Source organism: Quercus lobata, chromosome 8, assembly GCF_001633185.2.
Source record: "Quercus lobata isolate SW786 chromosome 8, ValleyOak3.0 Primary Assembly, whole genome shotgun sequence".
Classification (NCBI taxonomy): Eukaryota; Viridiplantae; Streptophyta; class Magnoliopsida; order Fagales; family Fagaceae; genus Quercus; species Quercus lobata.
This window is the reverse complement of record NC_044911.1, coordinates 15,892,555-15,910,895: the sequence shown is the minus strand read 5'-3', so window position 1 is coordinate 15,910,895 and position 18,341 is coordinate 15,892,555. Positions and strand designations below refer to the sequence as shown.

At 33.3% G+C, this 18,341-nt stretch overlaps 1 protein-coding gene and 1 pseudogene across 1 annotated transcript; both read right to left on the bottom strand.

The window, feature by feature from the left end:
• Positions 1-6,120: 6,120 nt before the first annotated feature.
• Positions 6,121-8,333, bottom strand: LOC115956485 (annotated as a pseudogene).
• Positions 8,334-13,372: 5,039 nt separating this feature from the next.
• On the bottom strand, positions 13,373-15,231 carry LOC115956484 (putative receptor like protein 25). Its single transcript, XM_031074847.1, has 3 exons — positions 15,097-15,231; positions 14,225-14,612; positions 13,373-13,884 (listed from the first exon to the last, which is right to left on the bottom strand). Exons 1-3 carry the CDS (start codon positions 15,229-15,231, stop codon positions 13,373-13,375), a joined length of 1,035 nt encoding a protein of 344 aa, XP_030930707.1.
• Between the last annotated feature and the right edge of the window lie 3,110 nt (positions 15,232-18,341).

Sequence of the window (18,341 nt, the reverse complement as noted above, 5' to 3'; positions counted from 1 at the left end):
GGGGAAAAACCATTATTCATGCTTTACAAACATCTAGAAGCATTGGTCATTCACAAGACAAATGTTATTAACATGTTTACATATTATCCTTTATACAAGCAAGGAGTGTATTACAGAAGAAGCAAATATGAAAATAGTTTAAAGAAAAATAAAATTTATAAAGAACAAGAGTCGCAATGTTTCCTAAAGGTGACCCAGATTTTCCATTGACTAAACAGAAGAACATTTGTTGTCCTAGTAAAAGTTACTTATTACCTACAACACAGTTTGTTCATCCGTCATTTTGTGTGTCCTAAAACATTATCCACTCTGAAAAGTCCATACACAATCCTTTTTTTTTTATAAGTAAAAGTCAATAGACACAATTCCTACCTTACATCCATCACATATTTTTTGCTAAGTAGCTTATTAAAATATATGATTCAGCATATAACTGAGGAACTCTTAGCTTATGCGACAAAGTTTTTAGCAAAGACGTGAAGAAAGAAATGCTACCACTAAATCTGCAAAGTTGCTGAAAGAATATAGCAGACTTTCCACTGAACCATACAGCAATGTACTTCCAGTCCCATTACCCATTATTTCTATTGAGAGAGTTATGATGTAGGCCACATGCCAATGCCACAACAAATATTAACTGCTAAGGCTGATGCTTGCTCATCAATTCATTCAATGAAGTTTTCCCATATTAATCTAGCACTTAAAACAGCACCAATTTTGGTATTTGAAAACTTTTTAGTATCCAGTATCTACTGCTGAAGAGAAAGTTTCCACCTTGCCTCTTCTTTTTAAGAGTCTTTCCCTTGGAGAGAAAAAAAAAAGAAAAAGAAAAAGAAAAAAGAGATAGTTTTTCCTACATTGATTCATGGCCCAAGATAACATTGACAAAATCATAGCTGTAGTTTAAATTTTCAAGTACTCCACCTCTACTACTCAAAAGAAATTATTGTAAATAAACTATGCTGCAAAATCTTGATTCATATTGGAGGACTTAGTCTTGCAATTAACACTACAAAGGACTGGTGAAAATAAAAAGTCTTCTGGATATTGATGTCACTACTAGGTAAGTAAATCACAACAAAGCCGATGATGTATTTACATTTATGCATGTGCTAATGGTGATTGGAAGCAGCTTATAATTGTTTGAGAATCAAGGCAGACTAGTTACACAAAAGTATATAAACGAAAATGAATTTAAATTCCAATGGCAAGACTAACAATTAACATAACTAAGCCTTAACTCCATTCAGTTTCTAAGGAGCTACAAGTTGCTTACCTCTACCACATTAATGAAATCCTGCTTTTTGTGAAAAGCACCTACCCATTTAGTGTGATCTGCAGTCCTGCCAACCAAAAACTAAGAAATGATACTAGAATCTGAAATTTTAAGTCCCTAAATTCATAGTCGCATGACATCATTTTCAAAATACAAGAGATTCGGCAAAAATTTTTTGTTTAGATACAGATTCTCATTCTTTCAAGACCATGTTAAAATGTTTGTAATGTATGATCACAGTCAAAGCATTATACCACCTACACATTTCAAATCTTACATACATAAAATACAATGTGACTATAATTGTAATAAGTCTGTGAAAGGCCAATGAAAAAGAGATATTGGTGCAAACTTTGTTTAAGATTCAACTGCAAGAAAACTAATTAGTTGTTCCATTTGACTTCCATAGGTCCAATCATCATGTTTAACGAGAAACTTACAAATCTAAGCAAAGAAAGGCAGGCCTACAAACAAAATTGAAAAGGCTTTTTTTCTTCTTTATTTTTATTTTACTTCATTTTATGTGTATTTAAATTTGTTCAGAATAGGGAAGTTACTTGATAAAGGCACCACTATTATTTTTATTTTTTTTTTTTTAAAGAATCACACTCATTAAATACAAGAACTCACAATTATAGTTCAAAATTGGCAATAATTGAACGAGCTTTTGAGACATACAGCTCTACCGCTAGAATAACATGATAAACAAACAACAAAAAAACAGTGTTCATACATACCCAGAATCCATCTTCATGTGATGAGCATTGAAGAAGAAAACTGTTGAAGGTATGAAAGTAATGTCAAAATACTTGACATAAACTTGAATTTCATCGGAATCAATATCTACAAGTGCTACACTTGCAGATTTGGACACCTCACGAGGTGATTTAGAAAGCTGTGTAGACAAAAACAAATTGAGTTCACATGCTTCAAAATTTCTAGAACAATAAAAACTCAAAAAGAGAGAGAGAGAGAGAGAGAGGGAGAGTGGCATACAACGTCATCAAGTTGGAGGCAGATAGGATCTGAAGCACGGCCAAAGCGGAGGATGAGAACCTTGTCGATGGTGTCTCTGATGATTGCGTCAATAGGTAACTACTCATTCCCTCGAATCTCTCCACTCCAAGATTTTGAGGCTCGGTTAATGTACCTATTATATTGTCAAATTTTTCCAGGCCAAAGATTACTAATCCAAAAAATATACATATTATCATCTTTTATTATGTAGAAGAAGAAATAAAAATAAACAATTAATATTTCTAGTCTCTTTTTTTTTTTTTTTTCAGCACCCCATTCCAAGGGTATAAAGCGCAGATGGTTATGGCTTCTCGAGAAATCTAGAGATGTTGTATACAATTATGCAGAATCGTGTTATTAATTTCTCAGGCAGGATCAAAAGATCTTTTTTTTTTTTTTTTTTTTTTGATGAAACAGAATAATATTACTGATGATTAAAAGCGTAATACAGAGCAAAGAGCCTAAGAAGACTCAAGACACCAGAAGAAAGAGAGTACACCCAAGTCTGCAAAGACACATGAAAACCCATTAAAAAACAGCTAACACCAACTCTAGCTAAATACAGCACTAGACAAGACAGACCAACAGAGCTATATATATATATAAATATATATATTTCCATAAAAAAAAAAAAAAAATACAGAGCTATATTAGCCCATCATTAAGCAAGATAGATAATAATGCCCCAATTAGAGCATCTCCAACATGAGAGCTAAACACAAATTTTTCTCTACTTTAGAGAGCAAACTCACAAAATAAGTTGCTGTTCATTTTCCAATGGACTCTCTATATCCAAAATTTTTTTTTTTGCTCATCAAGTCTGATGGGCTACTATTCATTTTTCAAATGTTTTTTTTTTCTATTATAATAATCAAATATTGAATAAAAAAATGTTGGAATATGTGTAATTGTTAAAAAAAGAATAAATAATGAATGAAAAAATAATATTTAAATGAGATAGAGAATGGAATAAAGAATCTGTTGAAAAGTATATTTGAAAAAGTGGGCAGCTAAAAGATAAAAGTCACTGTTCATTCTCCAAACAATACAAAAATTTGCCTAATCTGCTGAAGATGCTCTTAACCATATTAAAATTTAGATTTAGTTCAACATTTGGTAATTAAAATAGGATATCAAATATAATGACAAACATATACATCAAATAACAATAATTCACCATTAGAACCAACCCAACAAAGTCAGTTTTCCCATCTCAAGGTGAGCCTAATTATAAAATTCCTCGTGATAAAATTGTTAACTAATTCCCAACAAATAGTAGCCTCTATTACAGAAAGATTTTTTTTTTTTTTCCTAAAATTATCCAATGGAAAAGAACCATAGAGATGAGCCAAATCAGTTATATTTATTTTTATCAAGTAAAAGTCCAATGGGACTTTATTTGTATGTTCATGAATGAATTTCATAAAACAAAATTGAAGACATGGGTTTGGAAGTTTGGTACTTTGTTTGCCATCGAAATTAAAATAAATAAATTTAAAAAAAAAAAATTTGAAATGTTTTACTAAGAGACAGTAATTTTGGGAGGAAGAAATAGAGAGCATTAGAGATGAGGTATATTTTATATTTTACAAAGAACAAAAATTAGGTATAATTCTTTTTAAGTGTTTTACCTTACATTTCTTCAATTAAATTCAAATATATGATTATATTTAATTTAAGCATTCTTAAAAATAATAATAATACTTCAAATATGTGGTTTAACTTTACTCAAAGCCCAAAAAAAATATTTATGTGTTTGATTTTAATTGGAAAATCTAAAGTCTCAACACAGGAAATTAATGAGTACACCCAGTCGACTATAGCATCATCTCACAACAAATAGAAGAGTCTAGAACGGACCGAGCCCAATTGAGGTCAGGTAAGTACAAGGCGTTAATTGAAGGGTTACATTTTATTTTTCCTACAAATATATTTTTTTTGTTCATAGTTACTAGTCACTAACCTTGCAATGACCAAAAAAAATAAAAACATTATTTTTTTTTTTTATTAAATATAAAATTCGATAATTATGAAGATTATCAATATCATCATTTAATAAGTAAATCCGTGTAATACATAGGAAAGCTTCACTATAAGTATTATTGTTATTCTAGTGATTACTTCATTGAAAAAAATTCTAACCATTACAACAACAAAAAATATTAGATTAATTCTAGAATTACCATATACTACTTTTTTTTTTTTTTAATAGGATATCATATACTACTAGTTGTTGACCTAGCACTAGTTTTTATCTATACTACTATTTAAGGGACTTTCTCTATTTGTTGTTGAGAAATTATTGTGTACTCCCCGAGTACCATAAATGCGTACTTCCTCATCTCACATAAATAGTGGGTCCCACTAATTAAATTCATGGTGGAACCCACCATTCATATAAAAGGAGGAAGTACGTATTTATGATACTTTGAGAGTACCTAATAATTTTCCTTTGTTGTTGACCCAGCTCTAGTTTTTATCTATCCTCATTTTCTCATTTAGTGATTTTGAGAGAGTTTCAACTTATGGTTCGCTTATGATATAACTCTATCATCAAACCATAACTGGAACCCACATTTTTTATGTTGATTTTGAGTATTTTAAATAAATAATTTGGACTACCAAAAAAGTCCATGAAAATGTTCACATATGAAAATATTTCATCTTATGAAAGAACATATTTCTACATCCATTGATACTTTCTTTTCTTTTTTCCCCCTACTTAGACTACCAAAAATAAATTTGACATGAAAAAATAATAATTTACTTCATCATGGAATCTATAGTAATATTCTATTTTTCCATATTAATTGTCTTTCTATTTTTAATTTTCCATACACACATATACTCCGACCTATCAACAGTGCCTTCGCTCCTTACTATGCTCGTCTTTGATGATATTCTTTTCCAAGATACAGCTGAGGGAAGATGCTGAAAAGAATGTGATCAACGTGCTTGTAATACCATATCCTCCACCTCTTCCAAAACATAAGAGGTCCAATGATAATTCCTAAGCCAAAAACAAATACTAGTTCTGCACTTACGACATTCCAGTCTATCACAATCCCAGGATTCAAATGAGTTTCTTCAAATGTTGGAAGTGGCGATCTTGGCCCTGTGGCAGCTGCACGTGTTTTATTCAAAGAGTCTCCGCATAATCCTCTGTTCCCTTCATAGGAATTTTCAGAAAACGTAGCAAATTGCTTGCCTTGGGGAATCCGCCCCGCCAACTTATTGAACGAAAAGTTTAGGACTGCCAAGAAAGTAAGATCTGCAAGTTGCATAGGGATCTCCCCAGTGAGATTGTTGCTAGACAAGTCTAACGATTCCAACTGAGTCAAGTTTCCCAAAGATGGTGGGATTTGTCCGGAAAGAGCTTTATGTGATATGTTCAGAGAATATAGTGATTTTAATGCTGCTACTTCTTCTGGTATTGGCCCGTCAAGTTTGTTGCAGGAAACTTCAATTGAGGTAAAGATAGACAGAATACTCACCAGCTCCAACTCTAGACCTTTAGTGGTAACTGTTATCATGTCTTGATAATAAAACTGACCAAAATTTAGGAATCTAAATTGGAGGTGACTGAGCTTTGACATGACCTCACCTTCATTGGCCATCATTGCCTTCCAGGTAGGAGAGAATTTTTTTTGGAAAATGACCAGTAAAACTGTTTAAAGCTAAGAGTGCGTTTGGGAAGCGCAAATTTGGGAAGCGCGTTTTGCGCTTCCCAGACGCACTTTTGCATTTCAGATTTTTTTTTTTTTTTTCAGCCGTAACTTTTTGACTTTTATTCTGTGAACAGTGTTCTCGTGCACTGTTTATGGCTCCTACAAACTACACTTTTCAGTAACTTTTTCATTAAAAATGGGTCTCACGGTACTATTCATACATTTAAAAATTATTTTGCTAAAATGTTTTTCAATTTTCAGTTTCAATTTTCAGTTTTCAACAGTATCCAAACGAACCCTAAATCTACAATCTGAAGAATAGGCCAGGTGAAATTTGGCCCGTCACAACCAATGGACCCATGAAAATTGTTCGATTGCAGAACAAGGACACGTAACCTGGATATTTTCCTTAAGTAACATGGGAAAACATCCTCAATATGGTTATTCCCTATGTCCAAGACCTCCAAATTTGTGCAATTGGCCAGAGACTTGGGTAACATTCCATCTAGTAGGTTGCCGTTGAGACTTAGAGTTTGTAAACCACAATTTCCTGGAAATTTGTCAGATATTGGGCCAGAGAGGTTGTTTCTCCTTAGATTCAGAACCCCTAGGGACTCACTCATTGCATAGAAGCATTGGGGAATGGTGCCACTCAAGGAATTATTTGATAGATCAAGAACTCGAAGATATGCACCATTGCATAATGATTGAGGTATATCCCCATGGAATTTATTGCTTGAAAGAGACAAGAAAATTGTGGAATTAAGGGAGACACCAATGCTAGTTGGTATTACAGAGCTGAAATTGTGGTTATGCGATAAATTTAGGTACATAAGACTATTAAGTTGCCAAATCCAGTTGGGTGTCTCTCCATGAATCTGGTTCTGTGAAAGGTCTAGATTTTTAATGTGGATTGATTTCTTAAGAAATCGGGGAATTTGCCAAGGTTGCAAGAAGCCAACTTAAATGTGGAAAAATATGGAAAGAGCAAGGGAGAAGTCGTACCATTATAATTGATTGACAAGTTGTTGTAAGAAAGATCAAGTTCTGATAGATTCCTTAATTTCTGAATCCCATCAAGCTGGAAGGAGCCACTAAAATTGTTGAAAGAAAATGAGAGGAAGTTAAGACCTTGGAGCTTGAAGACAGACGCAGGTAAGGGCCCTTCCAAGTTGTTGCTACTCAAATCAAGGTGATCCAATGGGTAAGAAGAAACGTTAAATTCCTGGAGTCCACCAGAAAATTTGTTGTTCGAAAGTTGTAGCTTCTGAATTGATGGATGGGAAAACAACGACATTGGAATACTCCCTTCAATTGAATTGTAACCCAAGTCAAGATTCACCAGATTTATAAGTTCTTCCCACCGAGTTGAATTAATACCACCTCCCAGATCATTAAAGGAAAGGTTTATCTCAGTCAGATTCTTGGCCATGCTGAATGATGGAATCTGTCCGTTGAACTTGTTGTATGACAAGTCCAAATAAATTAACTGAGTAAGGTTTGCCATAGAATTTCCATTGAAATTGCACGTAGAAAGATCTATTTTGGACAACCTTTTAAGGTTACCGATAGAATCTGGCAGTGCCCCTGAAAAATTTGTACCACTAAGCAGCAATGATCGAAGAGAACCATTTGGAAGAAATTCTGGCAAAGAACTTTGAAGTAGATCATTATATGACAAGTCAAGCGTATGCAGTGTAGGAACCAAAAAGATCTTCTCCGGAAATGTTCCATTCAATCCACAAAAACGGAGACCCAAGGAAGTCAAATTTGTGAAATTTGCAAAAAATTCTGAAATTGGAGCATTAAGGGGATTATTATTGAGACGAATAATTGAGAGGGACTGAAGCTTCAACAAGGAGGAATCAAGAGGGCCTGAAAGATAACAATCTGACATGCTCAACACACTTAAATTTGATAGTGAAGATGATAAGGCCCGACACCACTCATTCCCTGAAGGCTGAAGCTGATATATTTACACCATCAAGATAAAGTTCCTTTAGCTCCGAAAAATTCCAAACTAGCATAGCTAAATCTGGGTTCTCAATTTTCAGCATAGAAACACTCAAGAAAGGAAATGTAGACAAATCAAGGGTAACCAACCTTTTCAAGTTCGAAATCTCAATGGGAATCTGCCCCGCAAAGCCAGCATTTGATAGGTTTAAATAACTCAAATTCATCAGATTTCTAAACCCTGGTGGAATATGAGAATTGTTGAAGTTGTTAAAAGCCAAACTTAGGTCCTGGAGATGCTGAAGACTGAAAAGGCTACTTGAATAGTCTAGTCCAACATAGATTGATTCGTTGTTCAGATTGAGACCAATAACGTGTCCCTTGTGTTGGGTGCACTGCACCATGCGTCCAGCCCACATGTTTTTTGTCAAGAGCTCATTTAATGAGCATGTCTTTAATGTTTCTTATCTTTTCTTTATTATGTACAAAAGTCACCATGAGTAATTGGAGTGGTTGGCTTAGGCGTGTCCAACATGCTGAAGGAAGAAAGAAAAGAAAGAAGCAAAAGCAAGAGTCATTCTGCTATGACAGTGCTGAAGAAAAGAGAAAAGAACAAGCAAGGCCATTCGGCCAATGAGAGCTGAAAAAGGAGATTTTGGTTGAAGCAAAGTCAAAGTAAGTGGCTTGCATTTAATGTGACTTGATGAGAAGAGTGTGAAAGGAAGAAAAGAGGAAAAGATGAAGAAATAAAGGTAGCGGCCATTCGGCCATTTGGGCAGACGGGAAAAAGGAATTGAAGTCCCATAGTGTATTGAAGAGCTGCGTGAGTGAGAGCAAGCAAAAGAGAAGAGAAAAATAGAGAAAGTAATAGAAAATACACAGTAAGGAAGAAAGCAGTGAGTGAAAAGAAAAATAGAGTTTTTTTTCTCAAGTTGTATCTCTAAGTGTTGTAATCTCTATTTTATATAGTGAAATTATTCAGAGTTTGTCTCGTAGTTTTTCCCTTCAAGGAGAAAGAGTTTCCATGTAAATCTTTGTGTTTTTGTGTGATTGTGCTTCCGCTGTGCTTGCTAAAATTTATTCACAGTAATATAGAATTTTTCCCAACACCTTGCTGAAGCTTTCGTTGCTGCAGGTTACACCTTCGCAAGAACAACAATCACGAGCTATATTCCGATGCACCAGTTTTGCGGACAAAGTAGTATTGAATTTGAGGCTGCTTTTGAATTGGAGCAACAAGGATTTCTGATCGTCAAGACATTGGCCAGACACCACATGGATACTGATGGTCAGAAAAATTGAGCAAATGGGTATGAAGAAAAGCCATGAAAAGAGTGGAATTCTCATTGGGGCTGTAACAGAAACTCATATAGTATAGAGTTGAAGAGATTGTAAAATTAATGGTGGGTTGAGGAGGGAAAGGGCCCATGGGACTGTTACTGAAAGTTTGTGTAGAATTGGGGTTAGAAAAAAGAAGCAAAAGCCAAAAGACAGGAAAAGAAAGAGAGCGATTGAGAGAGAGAGAGATTGTTTTGTTAGCGAGTTATGCTTGTGCCACACAAAGTGGCACAACTTGTATCACAACTCATCCACGTGGCGAGTTGTGAATGGTAAGGGTGATGGTAAGTCCATGTGAGAATACCTTTCTACCATTCACAACTCGCCACGAGAGCGAGTTGTGGCACTAGCATGGCTCTTTGTCAGCAGAGATTCATCATAGAGAAGAGCGGTCATCAAAGCAAACTGCTTATTTTTGTTTTTGTGTAACGTTTGGTGTAGTGTATTGTAAAATGTCTTTGTTTGTGTTGGCTTTTGTTTATATGATGATGAATTTTCAAGCATTGTCATTTTGAATCCATTATTTCCTACCTTAATCTATATATTACTAAAATCTAAAGCGTAAAGTTTAATGCTGCTGCTCTCATGTTATGTTGCGCCACATCAGCTGCCATGTCATTCTTTTTTTTCTTTTCTTTTTTAAAATATAATTGGTCCTACAATTTTAAAATGGTTTTTACAATTTTTCAGCCCTATAAATGCAGCCCACTACTTATTTATTTACTTCCACTGTCACCTTGTAATAAATCTGTATAATTAATCCAGTCCACCTCTTATTTATTTAGTTCCACTATCAAGCCCAACCCAAAATCTTTTCAGTTCAGCTTTAGGATTTTGTGTGAACCTTTTCAACTTAAAGGAAAAAAAAAAAAAAACATTGAAGCCTTTCAAGCTTTAGGTTTTTTTTTTTTTTTTCCTTTCCAATTTTCTTATAATTGTTTTTAACATTTTTTTTTTTTAATATTTACACTTCTCCAACCTTTCTTTCTCTCTTACCATTTCATCTCTCCACTACTTCTTCAATCTTTCTTCCTCCCTTACATTTTCATCTCCCCACTACCCTCTACATTAATATGTTGGTGCAAACACAATAATAATGGAAATAACACACAAAGAGAAACTGAATAATACTTTTGAATATTATTGATGTAAAGAAAGGAAATACACAACACTATTTGGACTGAGGCACGGCACTCGCTCTCTTTAAGGAGATTCAAGCCCTTACCTCCACTCTTCACCTCCCCCTTGCGCACGTATCTAGCCCAATATCTGAGACAATTCATGTTAGCCCATTAATCACCACAATTAAAAAGAATAAAATAGTCTCTCTCCTTTTCAATGTGGGATTAAACATTTTCACAACTCTTCATCTTCCATATTCACTCCCACATCTTTACATTTATGTTATAACATTTACTCATTTTAATTATTTAATATTAAAATGTTATAATATCATTCTTCCTCTTTCCCTTCATCTTCCTTTATTTTTATCTCTTCTTATTTACATCCTCTTACTATAAACTTGTCACTATCTCTTCTATTCTATGCATAATTTTCCCTCACAAAAAAAGAAGAAGAAAAGGTTCTCTCTCTCTCTCTCTCTCTCTCTCTCTCTCTCTCTAAATTTTTTGGTGGATTTTTTTTATTTTTATTTTTCTTGCATCTCTAGCTACTTTAGGTTGATAATTTTTTATATTCTTTAAAACTCTATTTTGGGTTAATGCGATTTAGTTTTGTTTTTTAAATTATGATTTAGTTTTGTTTTTTAAATTGTTGTTGTTTTTTTTTATTTTTTATTCTCTTTGATTGTTAAATGTTATCCTATTGCGTTTTAAAGAATTAAATATAGCATATGAAAATATAATATTATTCTATTACATAGCATGATTTTGATAATTTGGTATTTATTCTATTACATAGCATGATTTTGATAATTTGGTATTTATTTTCTAATCCTTTGTGGTCAATTTAGATGTTAAAAGATGAGACTTTACTAATTTTTGTTTATTTTCTAATCCTTTGTGGTGGACAAAGCACTCTTAATAATTGTATTAGAAGTACTCTATAATACCATTTATTTAAAGAAAAGCAAAGGCTAGCCAAACAGAAAATAATTGGATAGGTGACAAATTTTAACTTTTGCAATTTTATTTTTATTATTATTATTTTATAACAATGCATCTATAGAAATTTAATTCTTAGATTTTGCTAATAATTGTTTATTTGATAATATGTTTTGGGCGGCCCAAATTTTAATTTCTACAAAGAAAATAACCTTTATAGATTATCAAAAACAAAATTTTATCCTAATATTAGTTCAATTAATCATTGTTAAGTTTTATTAATTTTTTTAGTTTACGTTTTTTTGGTGTTTTGGACTGTTCCTATATTATATTTATGATTGTTCATATAATAAATAAAAATATAATTACGAAATACATTACTCATTATTAGATTAGTTTAAATTGTAAAATTTTTTTTAATAAAACTACCATAAAAATAATAATCACATGCATGATGCAACGCGCGGGTTCGTGGCTAGTTTACAATAATTACCAAAACTCGAAATTATTTGTAGTAAAATCAGTCTTAATGAATATTATCATTGACCTTTTCAATGAGAAATTATATCCATTAAATTATTATTAAAATTATGGTAAATAACTAAATCATTTCTTAACTATTTAAACTTTTAGGAGAACTAGCTAATTTATGACCTAAGCTTTTACAAGTACCAAATTTTAAAAATCGTATAAATTTCTTTATATATATATATATACTACCTTATTTTATTTTTCAACCATTTTTTGACCTAATTGTAAAATTTAAAGGTAAAATGATAATTTTATAATTTAAGGATAAAAACATCATTTTGACCATAGATGAACAAAAGTTTAATTTCAAACAAAATCATAATTCCTAATTATTAGTATGATATATTGAGTGCAAAATCTTGAAGTCAAAATTTGTAAAACATTTTGGCACATAAGAAACGGCCATTTTAAGTTTTTAACAATGACCTAATTATCAATTCTGCTAAAACGTGTCATGTACTGTGACTTTAATAAGGCATTGGAAATTTCTATGGAAGTAGAAATCATAACATGTAGTCACGATGATACATGTCTTTCTCTGCTTTCGATCAGCTTCTACCTAGGTTTCAACCTGAAAATCTAGAGAATAACATAAACAAAAGCGTATTTGAGCATGTTAATAATATATGGCAGCAAAGAAGGGATGCACCCCATCGCAACTAGCACTAGCCTGCGTTCATCACCGAGGGAAGACGTGTCCAACACCTAGAACCACCAAGATTGTAAACTTCAACCAGAACATTGGAGCTCTGTCTATGAAACTGACATCAAAAGAAATGGTTGAACTTGAATCATTTGTTTCAGAGGATTTAGTTAAGGGTGACAGATATATGCATGACTTTGTAACCTCGAAGGATTCTGAAACTCCACCACTTTCTTCATGGAAAGCTACATAAGCACGAGTCTTTTGTTCTTTTTCAATACTGCCTACTTGAAAACTTCATGGGACTGCCTCATTGTGGAACTTCGCATTGATCATTTCTATGGCATCTACCCTTAAACTAAAATAAAGGATTGGAGATACTAAAAAGTTTATAGAAGACCAAACCTATTTAGTTAAAATTGTAATAAAAAATTGTTTATTGCAGTATTAATTGCTTTAGATCAATGTAACTTGCAATCTATTTACATCTCTCAGAATTAGCATCTTGATGGAAAATCTGAGCCTTCGAAAGTTTGTGGTGTAGTATAGGAAGAATTGCTCAAAAAAGTCTAATGCTTTTTTAACGGGTTAGACAAACATGTGACAGCAGTGGCAAGTTTCGCTTCCACATTACATGTGCGTCTCATATATTAGAGAAGTATTTCAGAGATACAGCTTACTAGTTACAAACATCATACCTTAAGACAATGCTTTTACATCCAATTGCAAGGATGGATTCTTTATTTTGCTAGATGTAATCATGATCACACTGTTGCATTGCTCCTCCTAACTATCAATAGTGCCTCCGCTCCTTATTCGTCTGTGCTCATCTTCGACCATATTTTTTCCAAGATACAAGTGAGGAAAGATGCTGGAAAGAATGTCAGTTTTTGTAATACCATATCCTCCACCTCTTCCAAAACGTAAGGGGTCCAATGAGAATCCCAAGGCCAACAACAAATCCCAGTTCTGAACTTAAGAAATTCCAGTCAATCACAATTCTAGAATTCGAATGAGTTTCTTCAAATGTTGGATGTAGTGATCTAGGCTCAGTAGATGTGCATTCTATCTCCAAAGGGTACCCACATAATCCCTTGTTCCACTCATAGGAATCTTCTGAAAATGTAGCAAATTGCTTGCCTTGTGGAATCTGCTCAACCAATTGATTAAACGAAAGCTTTAGGACTGCCAAGAAAATAAGATCTGCAAGTTGCATGGGGATCTCCCCAGTGAGATTGTTGCTTGACAAGTCTAAGGATTCCAGTTGAGCTAAGTTTCCCAGAGATGGTGGGATTGGCCCATCAAGATTATTGCAGGAAATGTCAATCAAGGTGACTATAATTAAAATCTTCACTAGCTCGATGTCTAGAACCTTACTAGTTACTGTTATCACATCTTGATAATAAAATGGATTAAATCAAGGAAATCAAATTCGAGGTAAAGGTTATAGAGCGCAGAAGGGGGATCCTCCTCTTCTTCCAGCATTGCCTTCCAGGTAGAAAAGGATTTTCTTAGAAGCTGACCAGTAAAGTTGTTTGAACTGAGGTCTAGAATTTGAAGAATCAGCAAGATGCAATTTGACCCTCCATAAACAATCAGCCCGTGAAATTTATTAGATCACAAGACAAGGACGCGCAACATGTGTATGTCAAAGACCTTGAAACTCATGCAATTTGCCAAAGACCTAGGTACAACTCCTTCGAGTAGGTTTCCACTAAGATTTAGAGTTTCAAACCACAAACATCTAGAAATGTATCAGATATTGAGCCCCTTTGTTTCTCCTCAAATCCAACACCCTTAAGAGTATTGCTCATCTCAATCAAGCATTGGGGAATTGTGCCATTCAAAGTATTATATGACAGATCAAGAATTTGAATATATGTAGTGCCGCATAATGAAAGAGGGATACCCCAATGGAATTTATTGTTTGAAAGAGAGAAGAAATAAGCAAAAGGAAGGGAGTGACCAATGCTAGCTGGTATGGCAGAGTAGAAGTTATTCCTCGAGAAATCCAAGTATGTGGCAAATGGTGGGGGAACCACGAGTTCCCCCTCAAGCTGGTTGGAACGAAGTCTAGGGACACTCAAACTATAAACATTGAGTAAAGGTCCTTTAAGGGTCGTCTGCAAATGGTTTTAAGAGAGATTTAAGTAAAGAAGATTACTAAGTTTCCAAATCCATTTAGGACTCCCTTGCTGAATCTGGTTATTTGAAAGGTCTAGAATGGTTATATTAATTCAACTTGCAAGAAGATAATTTTAATGTGGTAATCTGGGGAAAGGACGGCAACAAAGAAGAATTATTTCCATTATATTAATTCAATCAACAAGCTAATGTACGAAAGATCAAGATGGAAAAGGTTTCTCAATTGTTGAATCTTATTAAGCTGCAAGGAGCCATTAAAGTTGTTTGAAGAAAGTGACAGAAACTTACGGTCTTGAAGTTCAAAGACAGTCATGGGTATAAGGCCCTTCCAATTTGTTGGAACTCAAATCAAGGGTATCCATTATATTAAAATAACTTTTGTAAAATTCATTGAGTAGACCAGAAAATCGATTGTTGAAAGTTGTGTAATTTCTGCAATGATGGAAGGGAAAACAAAGAGACTGGAATATTCCCATCAAGCGAATTGGAACGCAAGTCAAGGTTAAAAAGATTCGAAAGATCTATCCAGTTAGTGGAACTAATCCCACCTATTAGATCATTATAAGAAAGGTTTATCTTGGTCAAATTCTTGGCCATGCTGAATGATAGAATCTGCCAAATGAGTTGATTGAATGACATGTCCAAATAACACGAGTCCACAACAAAGCTACAAAAATTGTCTGCTTTAGATCTAATATCAACTTAATATTATGCCAAAACAAGAAGTAAATTATTCCTCGGCACTCCAAAGCTAATTAGGAGCTTCATTTGGCATCATTTCCTTTGGAAAATTATTGTAATTTTTTCAAGTAAATTAAATGGTTACATTGATTACAAGATGTTCATGCACGAGTCATTTATATTCATTGTCGTACCAACCAAACAATTCTAGAATATTAAAATTGAAACAAACATGGTTTTGAACAAACTAGGGCCAAACCAACAATTTTTCCTAAAGAGGACCAATCTATTCTATAAAATTGAAACATAATTAAACTATAAATATTATATACACAAATATTTCTTCCTAGGATACACATCAGTAAGTCTTGAAATGTGCCATTTTAGCTACAACTCAATAATTATACATACACACACATATTACATACATGCATAATACATTTATTCATTTACTTGAACAATCTAAGTGAAAATTTCTTGCTACATTATTACCCTTTTTACCCTAACGTACACACCACTTAATCAAGAGGAATCCTTTGCGGATGGCCTCAAGAATCAAAATGTTGGTAAGGAGATTCCTCATATACTAAGTATTAATGAAAAATTGTAAAACTTAATCGCCAAGACCATAGCACAAATTGAAGAGGAAGAGGATGTAGGGGATGTAATATGTAAAGTAAAAACTCGAATCAAGAGAATACTTCTTAAGTTAAAATGACTATTACCAATTATGCTCCATGGTTAAGGATGTCGGGCTATTAAAAAGCAATATTTTCAAAAAATTGGGTACTGAGGGTAGCTGAAAATGAGACAAATAACACAAGTGAAGATACATGGATTCATACAATAAAAAAAAAAAAAAAAAAAAAACAAAACAAACAAACAAACAAACAAAAAAATTTCACATAAGGAAAATTGGATTCTAAATAAATAAATTTAGGGGTTGGCCCTACTGATGAAAAGATGATTAAAAATTTTCAAATGGTTTGGTGATGTGCTAAGGTTAACAATTAATGAAACAATGGGAAAAGTAAGTGAATTCAAATCGAAGAGTAAAAAAAATTAGATGGAGACATGACATTAGTGGAACTAGTAAAATAGTATGTCAATTAAGGAGGTGACATGGAGATGCCTTTGGATATGATAGAGTGGAGTGGCAAAAGAGAATACACGTATAACTGACCTCGATAATCCATAACTGGCCAGAAATCTTTGGGTCTAAGGCTTAGTTATTGTTAGTGTAGATAACAGAGTCAATAGCAGTACGGTGCATTAACAAAGGATTTGTTCTATCGATTACCCAAATAAAATGTAATGTGTAGAACAAAAAGTACGAAACAGAGTTTTCCAATTTCCGTAGAAACAAACACATTGAAGACAATGTAATCCTAAATAAGAAACTATATATACATTCAAGAAACTAACAAAGAATCCATAAAACAATCATACACTAAACTAGATAATGGGAAAGCAGACATGACACAAACAACCTATTTACAATTGATACCATAATTTCATTTAGTTTGTCATGCAGTTTAACATAATCTTCAACTATTTTTCTCAATACTTTGAGAACCCCACTTCACAAATTCACAATCAAAGACAGAAATATTGAACTAAGCAAAAACACACGGAAAGCGCAATTATAATGCGGAATCATAAACATTCTCAAAAAAATTAATCAAAACAGAACCAAATAAAAATCCAAAAACTAATAATAATAATCCATTAGATAGAATCTAACAACAACAGAGTTTTGATCAAAAGACATTACAGAGAAAAAAAACGCAATCCTCTGTTTGTTTCTAGAGACTCAAAAAGACAAAACATTAAACAAAAGGAGACTGTATCTGTAAGCATTTCTACTTAGATCTCTGTCTCATCTTTCGGCGCTTCCTCTTCAGCCTCCTCATACGCTTCTTCTTCCACTGAAACAAAATTACCAAACAAACAAAACGCAAGCAAATATATGAGAGATTGAAATGAAATCGCGAAATTTTTTGAAGCTGAAATCGGAGAAATGGATCGATTTGGATTGGGATTGAAATTTGATTGGAAGCTTTACCTTGGCTCTCATGGTGATTGAGCTAACGAAAACCGCCGCGGTTGTGTTTCTTGCTTCGTTTGGTTTTTCAGAAACCCTAGATGATCCGAGGGGAAAATGTGAAAGATGTAATAGGGTTTGGAAGTATTTATAGCTAAACCCTAGTGCTAGACCGGAGTGACTCGTTATGGTTCACAACTATCTGACCGTCCGGACCGGTTCACCAACCCTTTCTTAGTAAATTCTTTTTCCTTTTTTTTGTGTAAAACAAGTACTCGGATAAAAAAGTATAAAAAAATAAATACTCCATGATAATATTTTATGGCTAAGTTGGGCTTCTCACGTGTGGATGAAAAAGTAGACAAATTTTTGGCATGGGTTTTAATATTAACCATGGAATAAAATAGGAAGAAATACATCTTATGCGTGAGGGAAATTTAAAATTATTTAAATAACTATAAAAAAATAGCCATTAAAATTTTTATAATTATGGGCTTTAAATAATAATACAATTCTTCTATGACCACACATTTTTCCATAACTTGCACATGTGTTAAATTATGTCAATCTCTCTTATCCTTACCTTAAGATTATGTGATGGTGGCATTGAGTACATAGTTTGGGTTAGATTTGTAGCTCGATTAAACCACATTCATCCTCATCCTTAAGAGCGTCAACCTCCACTAGAAATCCACACCCTCTATTTTCCTTTTTCACCGAATGTGGGCCACTAATATGAAAGGTTAATTTGAACTCTGTTCGTGATAAAATTAGTGAATTTCAACTTGGTTTTCCTAATGTTGGATGCATCATCAAACATTATAAAGTTAACAATTTATCTAAACTTTAAAAAGTGTAATTTGGATTTTAGGCAAAACATTATGATGCATATGGACGAATTATTTAGTAATCACCAAAATCATGTTCAAATGACCACTTATATATTGTCTTAATCAAATGATAAACAAGTTCACAAATTTTG